The following is a 16,046-nucleotide window of genomic DNA, read 5'->3' as shown; positions in this document are numbered from 1 at the left end:
GAGAGATGTACAGTATGGAGTAATGATGGGTAATACGAAGGAGGCTAGATCGCTGGTCACCACCAGCGAACCATTTTGTCCATATCCACCCCCCAAAAAAAAATTATTAGGAAAAGATGGTCGACCTTTAAATAAATGTGTAAAGTGTTGCTAACTTGTTATATACTGTCAACGGTAATATAATTATTGTCATTGTTGTATTAAAATACTGTCACAATCACCAAAAAAAAATGGAAATGAAATGAAATAGAAAAAATAAAGGGATCATTTAAATGAATGGGTAAAAGTGTTACATACTAAATGAGTGGGTAAATATGTATACGAAGTGTTATATAAGTGTTGTCATTGTTTGCATAAATACTGTCATTGTTGTATTAATTACTGTCATTATTGCTGATACTGAGTACTTTGTTTGACTTTTCAACACATAAAGTGAAATTACAATTTTACTTCGGATATGGACAAAATGGGTCGCTGGTGACCAGCGGCCTAGCCAACCTCTGGGTAATACTGGGTGGGTGTAAGAAAATGGTGTACAACATAGAAGAGAAAGTGTAGAAACATGAAATTATTGTGGCCAAAATACGTAAGATAGTAAACTATGTACGCAAAGAAATGAACAAAACAAAAATCACCTCTTTTAGAAAAATGGTTACAACAAAAAGATAGAGGGAGTACTGTAGTCTAAATATTGAACTTAGCACACGGCTTCCTCTTGCTCCCTGCGGCAGTGTGTTGGTGATACTGCAGCTGATGGGAATGCAAGAGAGCAGGAGTTGAGTCAGCATACAATGTTGGTCTTGTACACACTGGATCATTTCCCATGTAACTGTATTCTGTTAATTTCCCATGTAACTGTATTCTGTTACATGTGCCAGCTACTTTATTTCCTCTAACTGATTACAGCATTGTGATTGGCTGTGAGATTATTGCTGTATTATGATTGGTTGTGCCAGCACACCAAGTCAGGAGTATATATAGTTTATTATATGTAGCTTGTAGAAGGGTTAACCTTCATAATCCTAAACTTCTGTATTTCTTCTAAATGCTGCAATAATAATATTCTCTCTGGAAGTCTGTTATACTCCAGTTGAGCTTCAAAGTTTTCTGTACTCTCTTTGATCATCAATCCAGTTTTCAACATGGTATCAGAGCAGTAATGCAAGATCCTGAGTCAGTAGCAATTTCTGAATTCGTAGATACAATTGATTTCAGAATCTGAGTAACTTGTTTTTGAGGGTATGTTCATCTGATTTCGATTTCTTCAACAATACTTCCTGTTTCTCTTTGATTCTTTAAGTAAATCAGTTCTGTGCAAACTTCAGTGATTTGATTCCAGTATTTTTCTGTTTTCTTTTCTGAGATTGTGATCTGATTTCAGTGATTTCTATTCTTTCTTCCTGAGATTGTTCGATTTCTGTTCGATCATCCTATTTTTAAGTTCAATCCTGTAAACCTGAAAATTGTTGATCTAAAACCAACTAGATTAACACAAAAAATATTTTCCTGATTACATTTCCTTTATACAAAACATACAAATCATTCCGGAGAAATTTGTGAAAGAATTTTACAAATGGCAACACAGAATTTACTACCTAATCAAGATCCTGCAAGTCCTTTCTATCTGCATCCTACAGATAACACTGCAAACCAGTTAGTTTCAGTGAAATTTAAGGGAGAAGGATATGGAGATTGGAGAAGAAGTATGATGATCTCTATGTCATCTAAGAACAAATTAGGCTTTGTGAATGGAAGATTGCCAAAACCAGATCCTACACATGTGACATATGAAGCATGGTTGAGATGCAATGACATGATGATCTCATGGTTATTGTTTAACCTGGATTCAGTAATTTCTAAGAGTGTGTTGTATTTCAACACTGCTAGAGAGATATGGCTTGATCTTGAGGATAGATTTGGATTTGTTTCTGGTCCACAACTTTATGCACTTGAAAGACAGGCATCAGACATCTCACAAGGTACACAGAATGTAGCAGAATTCTTTACTGAGATTAAGTCTATTTGGGACAAAATCAGTGCAGCAAATCCATTACCAACTTGTACCTGCAACTTGTGTACTTGTAATTTGACACAAAAGATCTTCAAGATGCAACAAGAACAAAGGCTGATGCAATTTCTTATGAAATTGGGAGAACATTTGGTTGCAGCTAGAAGCAACTTACTTATGATGCAACCATTACCAACCCTATCTCATGCTTATAGGATGCTGGCACAAGAGGAAAGACAGAAGGAAATCAGTGCTCCTATACAGCATGAGAGTCATGCTTTTGCAGCAGATAGGAGAAGGTATAATGATTACCAAGGGAGAAACAATTACAGGGCACCACAATCAGCCTATCCTAGAAACAACTATCAGTCAACTGGAGGGAATAGAACAACTGGCTACAAATGACCTCCATCCAGTTACTATTGTGATCACTGTAAGGTTAATGGACATAGCACAGAAAGGTGTTTCAAGTTACATGGGTTTCCACCAGGGTTCACATGGTTCAAAAGTGATAAAAGAGCTGCTTCAACTGTCTACACTGATGAAGCATATTATGATGATATGACTGAATATCAACAACAGTACTTTCCTAATGACAAAGAGCAACAACAACAGCCACAATCACAGGCAAATTTCTTCACACCAGAACAATGCACTCAATTGCTGAATTTACTAAACAAGCAACAAGTTGACAAAGTGGCTACAAAAGATGTTCAGTTTGAGGAAGAAGACAATTCAGGCCATGCATTCATGGCAGGTAACAATTACTGTTTTCTTACATGTTCACATTCAAGTTGGTTATTAGACAGTGGAGCTTCAGATCATATGTGTGCTAGTTTAAGCATGTTTGATACATATGAACCTATTACTGGAATTAATGAGTGCATAACAATATCAGATGGAAGAAAAGTAAGTGTGCTTCATAAGGGAACTGTTGTCTTAAATGAAAACATACAGTTGAAGGGTGTAGTGCATGTTCCAGATTTTCAGTACAATTTGTTATCTGTAAACAAATTATGTACTGATCATCAATGCACAGTATCATTTACTGCTGATAAATGTTATCTCCAGGGCCATTAATGAAAGAGAAACAGGTTCTTGCAGTCTGGTCTCTACAGTGTGGATACAAAACAACATCAACCAGCAACATGTCTAGCAGCAACAACATGCACAGATCCTAAGGTTTGGCACTTGAGACTTGGACATATGCCTTATTCTAAGATGAGATTTGTTGTAGATACTTTAGTTTCTACTGGTGATCATGATAGCATTTGCCAGATTTGTCCTGCTGCAAAGCAATCAAGAAATCCCTTTCCCATAAGTAGCATTAAGACCACTAAGATGTTTCAGATGATTCATCTGGACACTTGGGGGCCTTATAAGAATAAAACACACAATGGATGTACAATGTTTCTTACCATAGTGGAGGATTTTACAAGAACTACTTGGACATATCTCTTGAAATCCAAAACTGATGTTGTATCTGTACTTGTTTCTTTTCTGAAAATGGTTGAGACACAGTTTGATTCTAAAGTTTTATGTGTGAGATCTGATAATGCACTAGAATTATGTGAAGGAGATATGAGATTACTTTTTCAGAACAAAGGTATTATACATCAAACAAGCTGTAGTGGAACCCCTCAACAGAATGGGGTTGTTGAAAGAAAACACAGGCATTTACTAGAGACTGCAAGAGCTCTTCATTTTCAGTCCAAACTGCCTATCAGATTTTGGGGGGAATGCATATTGTGTGCTACCTGTTTGATTAATAGAATGCCATTAAGAAGTATTGGGAATTTGACACCCTATGAAAAGATGTTTGGAGACAAACCACTATATCACCATTTGAGAGCTCTTGGATGCTTATGTTTTGTTTCCACTTCCAAGGTTCACAGATCCAAGTTTGATGCTCGAGCAAAACCTTGTGTTTTTATTGGATATTCTCCAACACAGAAGGGTTACAAAGTGTTAGATCCTGCCACTAACACCATTAGTGTTTCCAGAGATGTTACTTTTCATGAGTCACACTTCCCTTTCCATCATACTCCTACTGATCTTACATCCCAATCACCACTTACAGACTTTCCATCTTCCATTTTTCTCCCAATTCATACACCTCTACTCCCTGATCCAACTCTACATTTACCTTTCCTTTCTTCTTCTTCTCCTGATACATCTCTCTCTTCTCCATTCTCTTCTTTACATTCTACACCTCTGTCTTCTCCTTCTACTTCTGACACCTCTACTCCTCTTTCTTCCACTCCTACTTCTCTTTCTGTCACTCCTACTATTAATCCTGGACTTACTCTTGATCTAACAGACCAACCTGTCAGAAAGTCCACCAGATCTCACAGACCTCCCACATATCTCAATGATTACCATTGTCACACTTCTCAACATTGGTGTAACTTGGTTTCTTATACTTGTATGCCTGTCCACCACCAAGCTCTCATTAGTAAACTGGAAGCTCTCACTGAACCAAGAAACTATAAAGAGGCATCCTTATCTCCAGATTGGATTAAAGCAATGGAGAAGGAAATTGAAGCTCTTCTTGATAATCACACTTGGGACATTGTTCCATTACCAGTAGGGAAGAAAACCATTGGCTGCAAATGGGTTTTTAAGGTTAAACTGAAAGCTGATGGCTCATTGGAAAGATGCAAAGCTAGATTGGTGGCTCAAGGGTACACACAGAGGTATGAAATTGATTTTGAAGAAACTTTCTCACATGTTGTGAAAATGGCCACTGTGAGGTGTGTTGTTGCTTTGGCTGCCAGTATGCAGTGGACTATTTACCAGCTAGATGTCAATAATGCCTTTCTTAATGGTGACTTACATGAAGAGGTTTACATGAAGATGCCTGAGGGCATACCTAATCCAAACAACCATGTTTGCAGGCTGAGAAAGTCTCTTTATGGCCTCAAACAAGCTTCAAGGCAATGGTTTGCCAAACTCCATGGGGAATTACTTTTACAAGGGTTTGTACAGTCTAAAAATGACTACTCTTTGTTCATAAAGAAGGATAATCTGCACATTACCATTACTGAAGTTTATGTGGATGACATCCTTCTTACTGGTAATCATCTCCCCACCATTACTGCCCTTAAGAAACATTTAGATGCTGTTTTCAGTATCAAAGATCTAGGGGTGTTGCATTACTTTCTTGGGATTGAAGTTGGGTATTTGGTGAATGGGGTGATGCTTACACAGAAGAAATTCACCAAAACTCTTCTAGCTGACTGTGGTTTTGATGTCAAAAGATCAGCTGCTACTCCCCTTCCTATCAACACTAAGCTATTCACTGATGAAGGGCAAGTTTATGATCAACCAGAACACTATAGAACTTTGGTTGGTAAATTGAACTTCCTTACTCATACAAGGCCAGACCTATGCTATGCTGTTCAATTACTCAGCCAATTCATGCATCAACCTAGAGTACCACATGTTAAAGCTCTACAACATGTTCTAAGATATGTTTCCAATACTGAAGGTCAAGGTATTTTGCTGCAAGCATCAGATTGCTCAACACTGCAGGTTTTTCAGATAGTGATTGGGCAGCTTGTCCTAATACTAGGAGGTCCATTACAGGTTACATTCTACTGTTTGGTAACTCTCCTGTATCTTGGAAGTTAAAGAAGCAAGGGACAATTTCTAAAAGTTCTTCTGAAGCAGAATATAGGGCAATGGCAGCTGCTGCTTCAGAAGTAACTTGGCTAGTAAGATTGCTTGAGGAAATGGGTGTTACTAAGTTAAAACTAGTCACACTGCATTGTGACAACCAATCAGCAATCTACATAGCTAAGAATCCTGTCTTTCATGAAAGGACAAAGCACATTGAAATAGACTGTCACTTTACTAGGGATAAGGTACTTGAAGGTCTCATTCAACTCACCTACTTGCCTACCAAATCTCAGTTAGCTGATGTGTTTACTAAAGCTCTGCCTTCCCCACAGTACCATGAACTTCTATCCAAGCTAGGAGTAACAACATCTGCCACACCTAGCTTGAGGGGGGGTGTTGGTGATACTGCAGCTGATGGGAATGCAAGAGAGCAGGAGCTGAGTCAGCATTACAATGCTGGTCTTGCACACACTGGATCATTTCCCATGTAACTGTATTCTGTTACATGTGCCAGCTACTTTATTTCCTCTAACTGATTACAGCATTGTGATTGGCTGTGAGATTATTGCTGTATTATGATTGGTTTTGCCAGCACACCAAGTCAGGAGTATATATAGTTTATTATGTAGCTTGTAGAAGGGTTAACCTTCATAATCCTAAACTTCTGTATTTCTTCTAAATGCTGCAATAATAATATTCTCTCTGGAAGTCTGTTATACTCCAGTTGAGCTTCAAAGTTTTCTGTACTCTCTTTGATCATCAGTCCAGTTTTCAACACAGTGTAATGTAGAATAGAGTGGACTAAGCCTATTCAGAGAGCTCCCGTGGTGCAATATTGGTGCACCACTCACAGAGTCACAGTTTGAGGATGTTAATGTTGTTTAATGACTGGACTAAGACTATTCAGTGTCTGGTTTAAGCTCAAAAGGCTTAAATTGCAGTTTAAACAGTTACATAACGAGGAATTTGCTGGTATTGAAGTTAGGATTCAACAGGCTCAACAAGAGCTGGATCATGTTTTGGGGCAACTACTTATTGTTACAGGTGGAAGAGAAAATGTCTACTGAAAAGCTCAAAAAGTGGTTGTTAGTTGAAGAATCTGCTTTAAAAGTAGAAATCAAGGATTCACTGGCTTTCTAATGGTGATTCTAACACAAAATTCTTCTATGCTTCTGTGGAACAAAGAAATGTTAATAGAATATCCCTGTTGTATGATGAACAAGGGATGCAACTCACTGATCCTTCTGATATTGCTAATGAGATTAAGCATTTTACAAAAGTTTGTTAGGTACTTCTGTTGTTTCTTTGCCCAAAGCTGATATTCCCATTCTTAGATCAGGCCCAAAGCTATCTGGTGATGCTATTGTTGCTTTGTGTTGCCCTGTTACAAATGTTGAGATTGATGCTGCTCTGGGTAGGGGTGAAAGTTTGGTGGAGAAAAACCGAAGTTCAAACCGAATCGAAACGAATTAGCTATTCGGTTTGGTTTATTTTCTAATTCGGTTTGGCTTGGATTCAATATTTTTTGAAATTCGATTTTTCGGTTTGGATTGGATTCAAGGAATTGAAATCCAATAAAACCGAACCAAACCGAAATTACTAGTGTCCTCCTAAACTAGCCCCAAACTTAAAAACCTAATATAAGTCCCGCAGCCTCATATAAAATGAAAGAGTAAATAGGTCTGGAGGTCCCTTAACTTTGCCAAAAGGAGCAGTTAAGTCCCTCAAGTTTCAAAAGGAGCATTTAGGTCCCTCAAAATGGATGGAATAAGCTATTTTTATTAACACCGTTACATTTTCCGTTAAGTTCAATTAAATAATAATAAAACTGATTTTAAATAAAGGGAAATCAATTTACATGTGTATAAATGATTTAAAATAGCTTCTTTTGATTTTAACTTAGCTTTTTCAAGTTCCTTAGCCTTTTCATTTGCTTTTTCACCCTACACATTTCATCATAACAGAGCAATTTAACCCTATACATCTACAATAAAAATTAACAAAATATATTAAAAGAGATGCTAAAATATTTGATCTTGATTAATTCCGAGAAAGAAAAAACTGAGATCTAATCCCCCAAACAAATAGATTGATCATTTGGTGGAAGATGGCAGTGTATTCCATTGAACAATGATATAGGGATTACAATATGATCGAGTCCTAATTCATTAATATGACTAGAAGTCTAATATACATCAAATATCCCAAGGCAAAATCCTATGAGATATCTAAGTAGTTAAAAATCAAGTGTCGATGTGATTACAAATAGTTCTTACACTTAACTTATTAAACACAAAATCACAACATATATTAATAAAGGATAATCTAGTTACATGACAATGGTCCTTCCCCACTGTACAAGGCTAGTAAATACCCGTTGCCAACCCAATCCTCAAAAGGGTAATACACTTGAACCATAACATAAGACCAACCGAGTAACGGATACCATTTATGCACAATTTGATCCGACTCACGTTTGTTCGGCCCGGGATACAGACATTCTGGGATACAGACCAACTGCCTCGCGTACCTTCTGTTCACATGCCATCCATTCGTTTCATGTACTGCTTGAAGCCTTGGTTTGATGGCCATGATCTAGAACTCTCGAGGTGAGGCCCCACGAGGTGGATCCCTTCACAACACGCCTTTGTCGAACCCAAGCTTCACTTCATCGAAAAATGATTTCCTCACCATTCGATGATCTGCTTTTCAGGATTCTCCAACATTCACAACCCCTTTGAGAATGACTCAACAAGGGGTCATGGAAGCATGACATTGGAAGGCTACTTAGACAGAGAAACTACGGTCGTGTTTTTTTTATGACTAATTTTTATTTTCTGATATGGGGGGTGATATTTGTATACGAAATCTTCTATGGTTAAGAAGATATTCATTGTGTTGTGATGAATTGAAAGGAAAAAAAACTGGGTTGTTGAGTAGAAGAAGAAATATATATGGAGTATTGAATACAAACCAAGATATAAGAGATGAATATTGTTGTAATGCTTTAAGCCAACCCCCTTGTGTTTATATAGTCAAGGAAGACCAATGGAAGATAAGCTGTTTCTCACATCTCAATGCTCCTCATTAAATACTTAGGAGTAGTTAGTAGACCAAGGAAGACCAAATTAAATATAGTCTTGTTGTAATGCTTTAAGCCAACCCCCTTGTGTTTATATAGTCAAGGAAGACCAATGGAAGATAAGCTGTTTCTCACATCTCAATGCCCCTCATTAAATACTTAGGAGTAGTTAGTAAACCAAGGAAGACCAAATTAAATATAGTGCGTCTGAAATGCAACTTGTATCTAATACAAATGTTTAAATTTCCAGAACAGTGGATACATACTCCGTATATGTGCCTAGTTTGAACACATACTCCGTATTAAGGTTCATTACCTTACTCGGACGAAGCTCTTTTACGTCCTCTTATCTAACGAGTATGACCATTAATTGAATTTCGTTAAATAATACTCTGATGAGCGAGCTTAGCTTTGAGACGAGATAGAACACAAAATGAGGCTCATTAAACAAATCAGTTTGGACATGATCTGAACACAAACATGCTCGTTCATGTTACAAGCTCGTGAACAAGCTCGTTTATGTTCATTTATTTAATTAATTAGACGGGCTTGAACACACATCTAAACTTGATAAATAAATTAGATCCAGGAGCATGAAATATTGGACATATCGGTAAGTGCAACGTCTAATTGTAAATTGTAACAAAATTCATAATTCACGTTCTACAAAATTTTTAAGTGTTTTATTTGTCATGGAATGTTAAATACTCTGTTTTTTGAGAGCCTCAACGGCTATATTTTTGTAAAAAGCTAACTGAAATGAATTTCCCTTTATTTAATTATTGGTAAATGGTAAATGTAACTGTTTTTTCGTCGTTTAGTGCCTTTTATTTAGTTTCCTTTTAATTTAAATGCATTTTAACGGACGTTAGTGACGGAAAACAAAAAGCAGCGGATTCCATCCAAACGCAGGGACCTAAATGCTCCTTTTGAAACTTGAGGGACCTAACTGCTCCTTTTGACAAAGTTTAGGGACCTGCAGATCTATTTACTCTAAAATGAAATATAGTAATATACACCGATTAGGGAGCTTACAAAATCTAACATATAACTTACGTCACTCAAGGATGTGCTCCATGCAGTCTGCACCCAAGCGATAATTGATGTCATTCAAGCTAGTTTTCCCTTTTTCTTTATAATATAAGTACGTAGGAAAAAGAAAAAATAAGTATCGAAATAATAGTTACGACTTACGAGAGTTTCTAAGACTATAAGCAGTATAGAATATACTAAGGGCTAAATAGTAACTTCAGGTATTAAGGCCCTGTTTAGTTCACCTCAATTCAGGACCTTATTACTTATTTCAGATTTAATCAGATCAGATCAGACCAGACCAGACCAGACCAGACCAGATCAGATCAGAAAAAATAAGTTCAGACCAGATCAGATCAGAAAAAATAAGTTCAGATCAGACCAGATTATTATTATTTCCGATTAGGATCTTGAGATCCTACGACTCTACGATCCAAAAACACGCTATCGATCCATATCTTATGTTAATGTGTGTAGGATCTTACCATCTCACCTTGATAAAAAAATTTGTGTGGTAGAATCTTAATACGATCCGATCCAGCATCACTATTTCAAGATAATAAATTATTTTTTTATTACTAAATAGTTCATAATCACATATCATTAAATATCATACTTTTCTATCAACAAAAGTAGTTCTAAAAAAAAGTATCATTTTTACTAAAAAGTAAAGAAATTTATATAATTTTATCAATTAAGATCATAACTAAAATCTTAATTCAACAACCTTGCGCATGTTTTATTAATTGCACTTGAATCTACCCAAGTATTAATCTTATGTGAGCAAACATGATCTTTAAGTATTAAGATTACTTAAATACATGATTTTACATTGCATTTTCATAATACAAACATTATTTTTACTATTTAGTAGGATCTTACGATCTGACAATCTAATTCTACCGATCCGATCCTATCCCGCTTCTTCGTTCCAAGGTAGGATCCCGACCTTGACAGCCTTGCTAACGCATAACCGGAAACTTTTGAACATACATATCCAATAGTATAGGAGGATAAAAGAAGCATTTAGCAGATATAATTTGGGTTCCTTTCCAACAAATCTTGATTCCAAAACAAGAAACTAGGACAAAAAATCAACAAATGTGTAATGATACAGAGTAAGACGTATTTATGAAATGAAAAAAGAATGTAATTACCTAAGAGGATGAGTAAATAATAGTATCGTTTATTGATTTAAGAAGAAAAGAAGAAGTTGGTGAGAGCAAATAAAAGTTGTCAAAATCCCATTACCTTAGAGCTTAAATCCAGCAAGGGGTCCAATGCACTTGGAGCAAACTTGCGAGCGAAAAGGTAACATACATTTATACTCTTAGAATTATACCAACACTTATTCCTGTAATTCCTGATATTCTCTATGAAAGCTTGTGTTATATTCTCTCTTACAAAGGTTGTTGGATGAGGTCCTCCCAAAGACCAATCCACCCAAGTCAAGGTGCGATTAGAATTACCAGATGCATGGAATTTGTTGAGGTATGTAGGAATGTAGTGTTCATCAGGAAAGCAAGGTGGATGACAATATTTTCTAAACAGATGGTAGTATTTGTTATCTGATATTATTTCCACACCCAAAGCTCGTGTTATCTCGAACCATTGAGCCCCCTTTCTCCATTCATCTACCATTATATTGGGTCTCATATGTCGATCATATCTTCCACGTCCAAAACGGGTTTTATCATCATATGACTCCACATAACTGTGTGTAGATTCAGTCAGATATTTATAAACTGTTTGGAAATCGTAAACTGGGATACAACTCTCAGAAAGGAGCACAAAACGCTCATTTGTGAAGTCCAGGAGTGCATTGGCTAAAAGCCTCTTCTCTGCATCTGCTAGTGATACATCACCCCAAGAAACTTCCTGTAAATTTATATGAAATAATATTACCATCTTTTTACTGAAAAACTACAGATTCAACTTCATCTATACAGCCAAGTAAAGTTCCAAAAAGGACAATTTGAACATACCAAATGCACCTTAACATTTCATTACCATTATATCATACATATTACGGAGTACTCCGTACTATATTAGCTGGTCAGCTTAACTTTAAATTAACAGAGGTTATAATGCGACTAATTCCAGATAGATGGAGTTCATGATTACTAGACCATATTATCAGAAATGCATGCTCAATTGCTCACACTATGGGAACAGGTAACATCCAATTACTAGAGCACCTCAAATTGTTTTCAATTGCTCACACTATGGTAATACTTAAGACTTAAAGAATTGTGGCTGAAAGAAGACATCAGTGCTCAAGATCTGGGCTTAGAGATAAGCAATTAGTTATTTTGTGGCTCGCAAGAAATAAGGACTACGTATGAGGTTCAGGTAGGCAGTAGATCAAAATTCAAAAGGCGAACCAAAAATCAATAAACTCTTGATAACACCATTGCCCATCTCTAACTGAGAATAATCTATATATTACCTCTAGATTAATGTTTGGTTGTCAACTATATTTGTTTCAGTTTTAGCAAGTAATATAGATGCGCCAAACTAATCCTATATAGATTCAACTAAAATACAACCTTAATATGGTATTTAACCAGGAATTCGAAAATCATAAATTATGAAATGAATCTGCAGACACAATAACACGCCCCTTGTTTCAACATTCAACATTCAACATCTCAACACCCTCCCTCATAAGCTGGGAATCCTTTATTATGCAATGTGATCTCGCTTGGATTACAACTAGAGCCAGGAATAGGATCTCATATAATATGCATGAAATCATCTCTTTATACTTGCATAAATTAAGACAATTAATTGGTCTGCCCAGAAATGCTATAACATCTACAAAAGGATTTTCCCAATCTCGGATGTCAGAGCAATCAAAGTTGATCACAAAACACAAAATCACATCATCTAAACTCCTAACAAACAACTCCAAATCCAATCGCAATAATTTCTAATTTCTAATTTCTAATTTCTAATTTCTAATTATTTGCAGCTAAAAGACGTACCTTACTAGGAACTTGGCGGGCGAAGAACACTGAATCCGGAGAAACATCAAACACAAATCCAGCTTGTGTATGAACATAAATCGAAAAAAAAGCTTCATGACCAGCAAAAAATCTCTCCCACAAAGGCAAGAGAGGCAAAGGACCCCTTGTCAAGAACATGAAGGCTACTTTAGGTACCCTTTTAAAAGGGTACCCTACAACTTTAGGTACCATTGAAGCTCTCCATACCAACTCTTTATCAGATAAATCATGACTCAAGTTATATGGCTGAATTATATTATCTAAGCTCAAACAATCAACCGTCTCACACCTTGAAGTAGAGCTGCACTTATTAATTATTGGATCGCGGCCGCGGACGGTGGCGTAGATCTTGCTATAATTCTCTAAGCTAACCGTTGACCATTGTGAGCTTGAAACTAAACCAGTAGCAACACCAGCAATGAATACCGTTAAACATATTGCCAACCTAATTAATTTTGAGGATGCATCTTTCTTGAAAGAGTACACTTGTTGTTGTCCGGTTAGTTTCTCTAACTCTTCTTTTTCTCCTTTGCTATTATTATTATTATTTCTTAACATCTTTTTTCTTTTGTGGGAATTGTTAATCATAGCCAGTCATCGTAGAGCTAGGTGGCGAGGGTGGAGGAATTGACGGTGGTAAGAGTGGAAATGTGGCGGAGGAGGGTGGTTAGTTGGAGAAGGAGAAGTGTTTTCTTTTTGGAGTCGAAGATGAACTTCTTCTTTTGATTACAAGTTGGAGATGAACTTTTTTTTTTTTTTAATGCGGAGTTGGTTTAGGTTATAAACCAGCTCTTAAATGAGACTATGTAGACCGGAACGGTAAGTCTGAAGTGGCTTGTGTCTATATGGACATAAATATTTGCGTTTTTTTGTATGATATTGGTATACCAACAACACATTGTTAAGAAGTATCAATGTAAATTATTTGCGTTTTTTGTACTGGCATATTATGTATTGGTACTAAGATAATTGTATTTGGGTCACTTGTGTCCACATGGACACAAGCCACTTGAGGTTTAGCATTCCTTGTAGAGAGAAACTCTAAGCCTGAAGTGGTTTATGTCCATATGGACACGGATGCCTTATATTGTTACCTATTAATTTGGTGTTGGTATACCTACAGTACATTGTTGAGAAATACCAATGTAAATCATTTGCGTTTTTGGTACTGACATATTATGTGTTTGTTCTAAAGATAGTTGTATTTTGGTCACCTATGTCCACATGGACACAAGCCACTTGAGGTTTAGCATTCATTTCATGTAGAGGTGTAAAATTAAAGTCGCTTAGTACTCCTCAAGTCCCAAAATTATAGTCATGTTTGACTAAATATACGGGTTTTAAGAAAAGTGGAATATAGTGTATGGGAAAGTGGAATGACAGTGTAAGAAAAGTGTAAAAAGTGGAATATAATGTATGGAAAATTGAGAAAAATAATGTCCAAATAAATAAACAAGACTATAAATTTGGGATGACCGAAATAGAAAACATGACTTTAATTTTGGGACGGATGGAGTATTTTTTTATGGCTCTTTTTTTTATAAAAAAAGGTATCCATTACAATTACAAATTAACAATGTGTTTAGATAGGCGCTTGTGACTCCTTTGTGGTCTTTGAGAGATGGCTTCTAAAAAGGTCTGCTATCTATTTTTTGAGTGTGACCTGAAAATTGGGAGGAAGAGATGCAATTTATAGTGACCCAGCTCAAGTCTAACTCTGGAAAATATCAGATGTATAGGATTATAGTTTCTGTTGTAGTCTAACTCCTGTGCAGGGTAAAAAAAACCAGCAAAAATTCAAGCTGGTGAAGAGCAACGAACTCAGAGATTATTGTGAAAGAGGCACGATGCATGATCTACTTTAGAAGCCTCAGTGCTCGAGATTAGCGAGTAGTTTACCATAGTTTTCTTCTTTGTTTGTTTTGTGTTGCTTGTGTTTTGGCAGCCTGTTTTGTATGAAGTTTATACTCTAATGATGTGCTTTAATATACTCCCTCTGTTCCTAAATAAGTGTATAGTTCCCATAAATAGTATTACCTTATAAGTGTCCAATTTCCATTTTTGGACATACACCTTTCCCACTTTTCTATACACTTTACCCACTTTTCTATAAATCATTATTACTTTTTCTTACAAATTCTACACTTTTCTCACTTTTCAATCACCACATCCACTTTTATTTATACTGTATCAATAAACAATTATCTAATTTTTCCTTTCAAAAAAAAAAAACATTCTCAATCATTACCTCTTACACACAACTCAGTTTTATTAAATTCCGCGTAAATGTCCAAAGTGGACACTTATTTAGGAACGGAGGGAGTAACAACTCTATTTTACCAAAAAAAAAAATGTGTTTAATTAGATAGCAAGATGAAGTCGAAAAAGAAGGGAAGATGAGCTTTAATTGCCCTCTGCAAAATTGATATTATGAAAATACACATTAAAACAAATCTAACAAAATCTCACAGAGCTAAGTTTTAAATTACCAACCATAATCTATGTAGAGCATAAAATAGTATTAAAAATCTAAATATTGGACGTAAAAGCAAATGGAGGAATTATAATTCTACATTAATGATCTAATTTCATCGTAACATCGGATAACAAGACCTTTTACATTATTAAAATTGGTTGATTGGAATTTTTTGTTGGTCCCCGTCATGTGTTAATGAATTCAATTTATACAAATAAAATTTGTAGAATTAATTCATGTGATGTTGATGGTTCATGGTTGGCAACCATTTGTGCAAAATGGTTGTTTGTCATTCTACTATTGGTGTTGTGAAATGTTTTAGTCAACACCTCGTGCTGTCATCCGTCTCCGACTTGATGTGCTCTTTCTTCTATGACACGTGCCTTGCAACTAACCCTCAGCTTATTTTGGATTTTTCTCCAATATTTTTAAGACCTTTTTCTCCATTTTTTTAATCCTACTGTAAATTCTTGTTTTGAGGAATGATAATTTTTTTTTTTTTTTTGAGGGATTTTGAGAAATGATAATTGATTGTGAGAGAAAGATAGAATAAGAGATATTAGTATAAATAAATTAATAGATAATAGACTAATAGGGGATAAAGTAAGTTGAAATGTAAAAAGGTGTACAAAATATCTTGTACGCACAAATTATAAACTAAGATATTGTTAACTCAATTTTACTTAGTGTTTTTTTTTGTAACTTTAATATTTTTTATTAACTTTTATATTATAAAAAAGTTGATAAATAAATATTTTAAATGATTAAAGGTTATGAAATATTGTGTGGATTTCCATTATACTCCTAATATCTTTTCGG

At 35.7% G+C, this 16,046-nt stretch overlaps 1 protein-coding gene across 1 annotated transcript; it reads right to left on the bottom strand.

Moving 5' to 3' along the window:
* Window positions 1-10,481: 10,481 nt before the first annotated feature.
* LOC110798657 (glycosyltransferase BC10) lies at window positions 10,482-13,522 on the bottom strand. The gene is made up of 2 exons (XM_056840325.1): window positions 12,731-13,522; window positions 10,482-11,621 (listed from the first exon to the last, which is right to left on the bottom strand). Exons 1-2 carry the CDS (start codon window positions 13,337-13,339, stop codon window positions 10,980-10,982), a joined length of 1,251 nt encoding a protein of 416 aa, XP_056696303.1. The 5' UTR covers window positions 13,340-13,522; the 3' UTR covers window positions 10,482-10,979.
* Between the last annotated feature and the right edge of the window lie 2,524 nt (window positions 13,523-16,046).

The sequence above is a fragment of the Spinacia oleracea genome, chromosome 3, assembly GCF_020520425.1.
Source record: "Spinacia oleracea cultivar Varoflay chromosome 3, BTI_SOV_V1, whole genome shotgun sequence".
NCBI lineage: Eukaryota > Viridiplantae > Streptophyta > Magnoliopsida > Caryophyllales > Amaranthaceae > Spinacia > Spinacia oleracea.
The sequence above is the reverse complement of the archived record's forward strand: the minus strand, read 5'-3'. Positions and strand labels throughout refer to the sequence as shown.

What these genes read in the sequence shown, in the direction of transcription:
- LOC110798657 (XM_056840325.1), bottom strand. Translation starts at nt 13,339, where the DNA reads ATGATTAACAATTCCCACAAAAGAAAAAAGATGTTAAGAAATAATAAT. An exon ending in CCCGCCAAGTTCCTAGTAAG is followed by an intron (nt 11,622 to 12,730) that starts GTACGTCTTTTA and finishes ATAAATTTACAG; the next exon opens with GAAGTTTCTTGGGGTGATGT.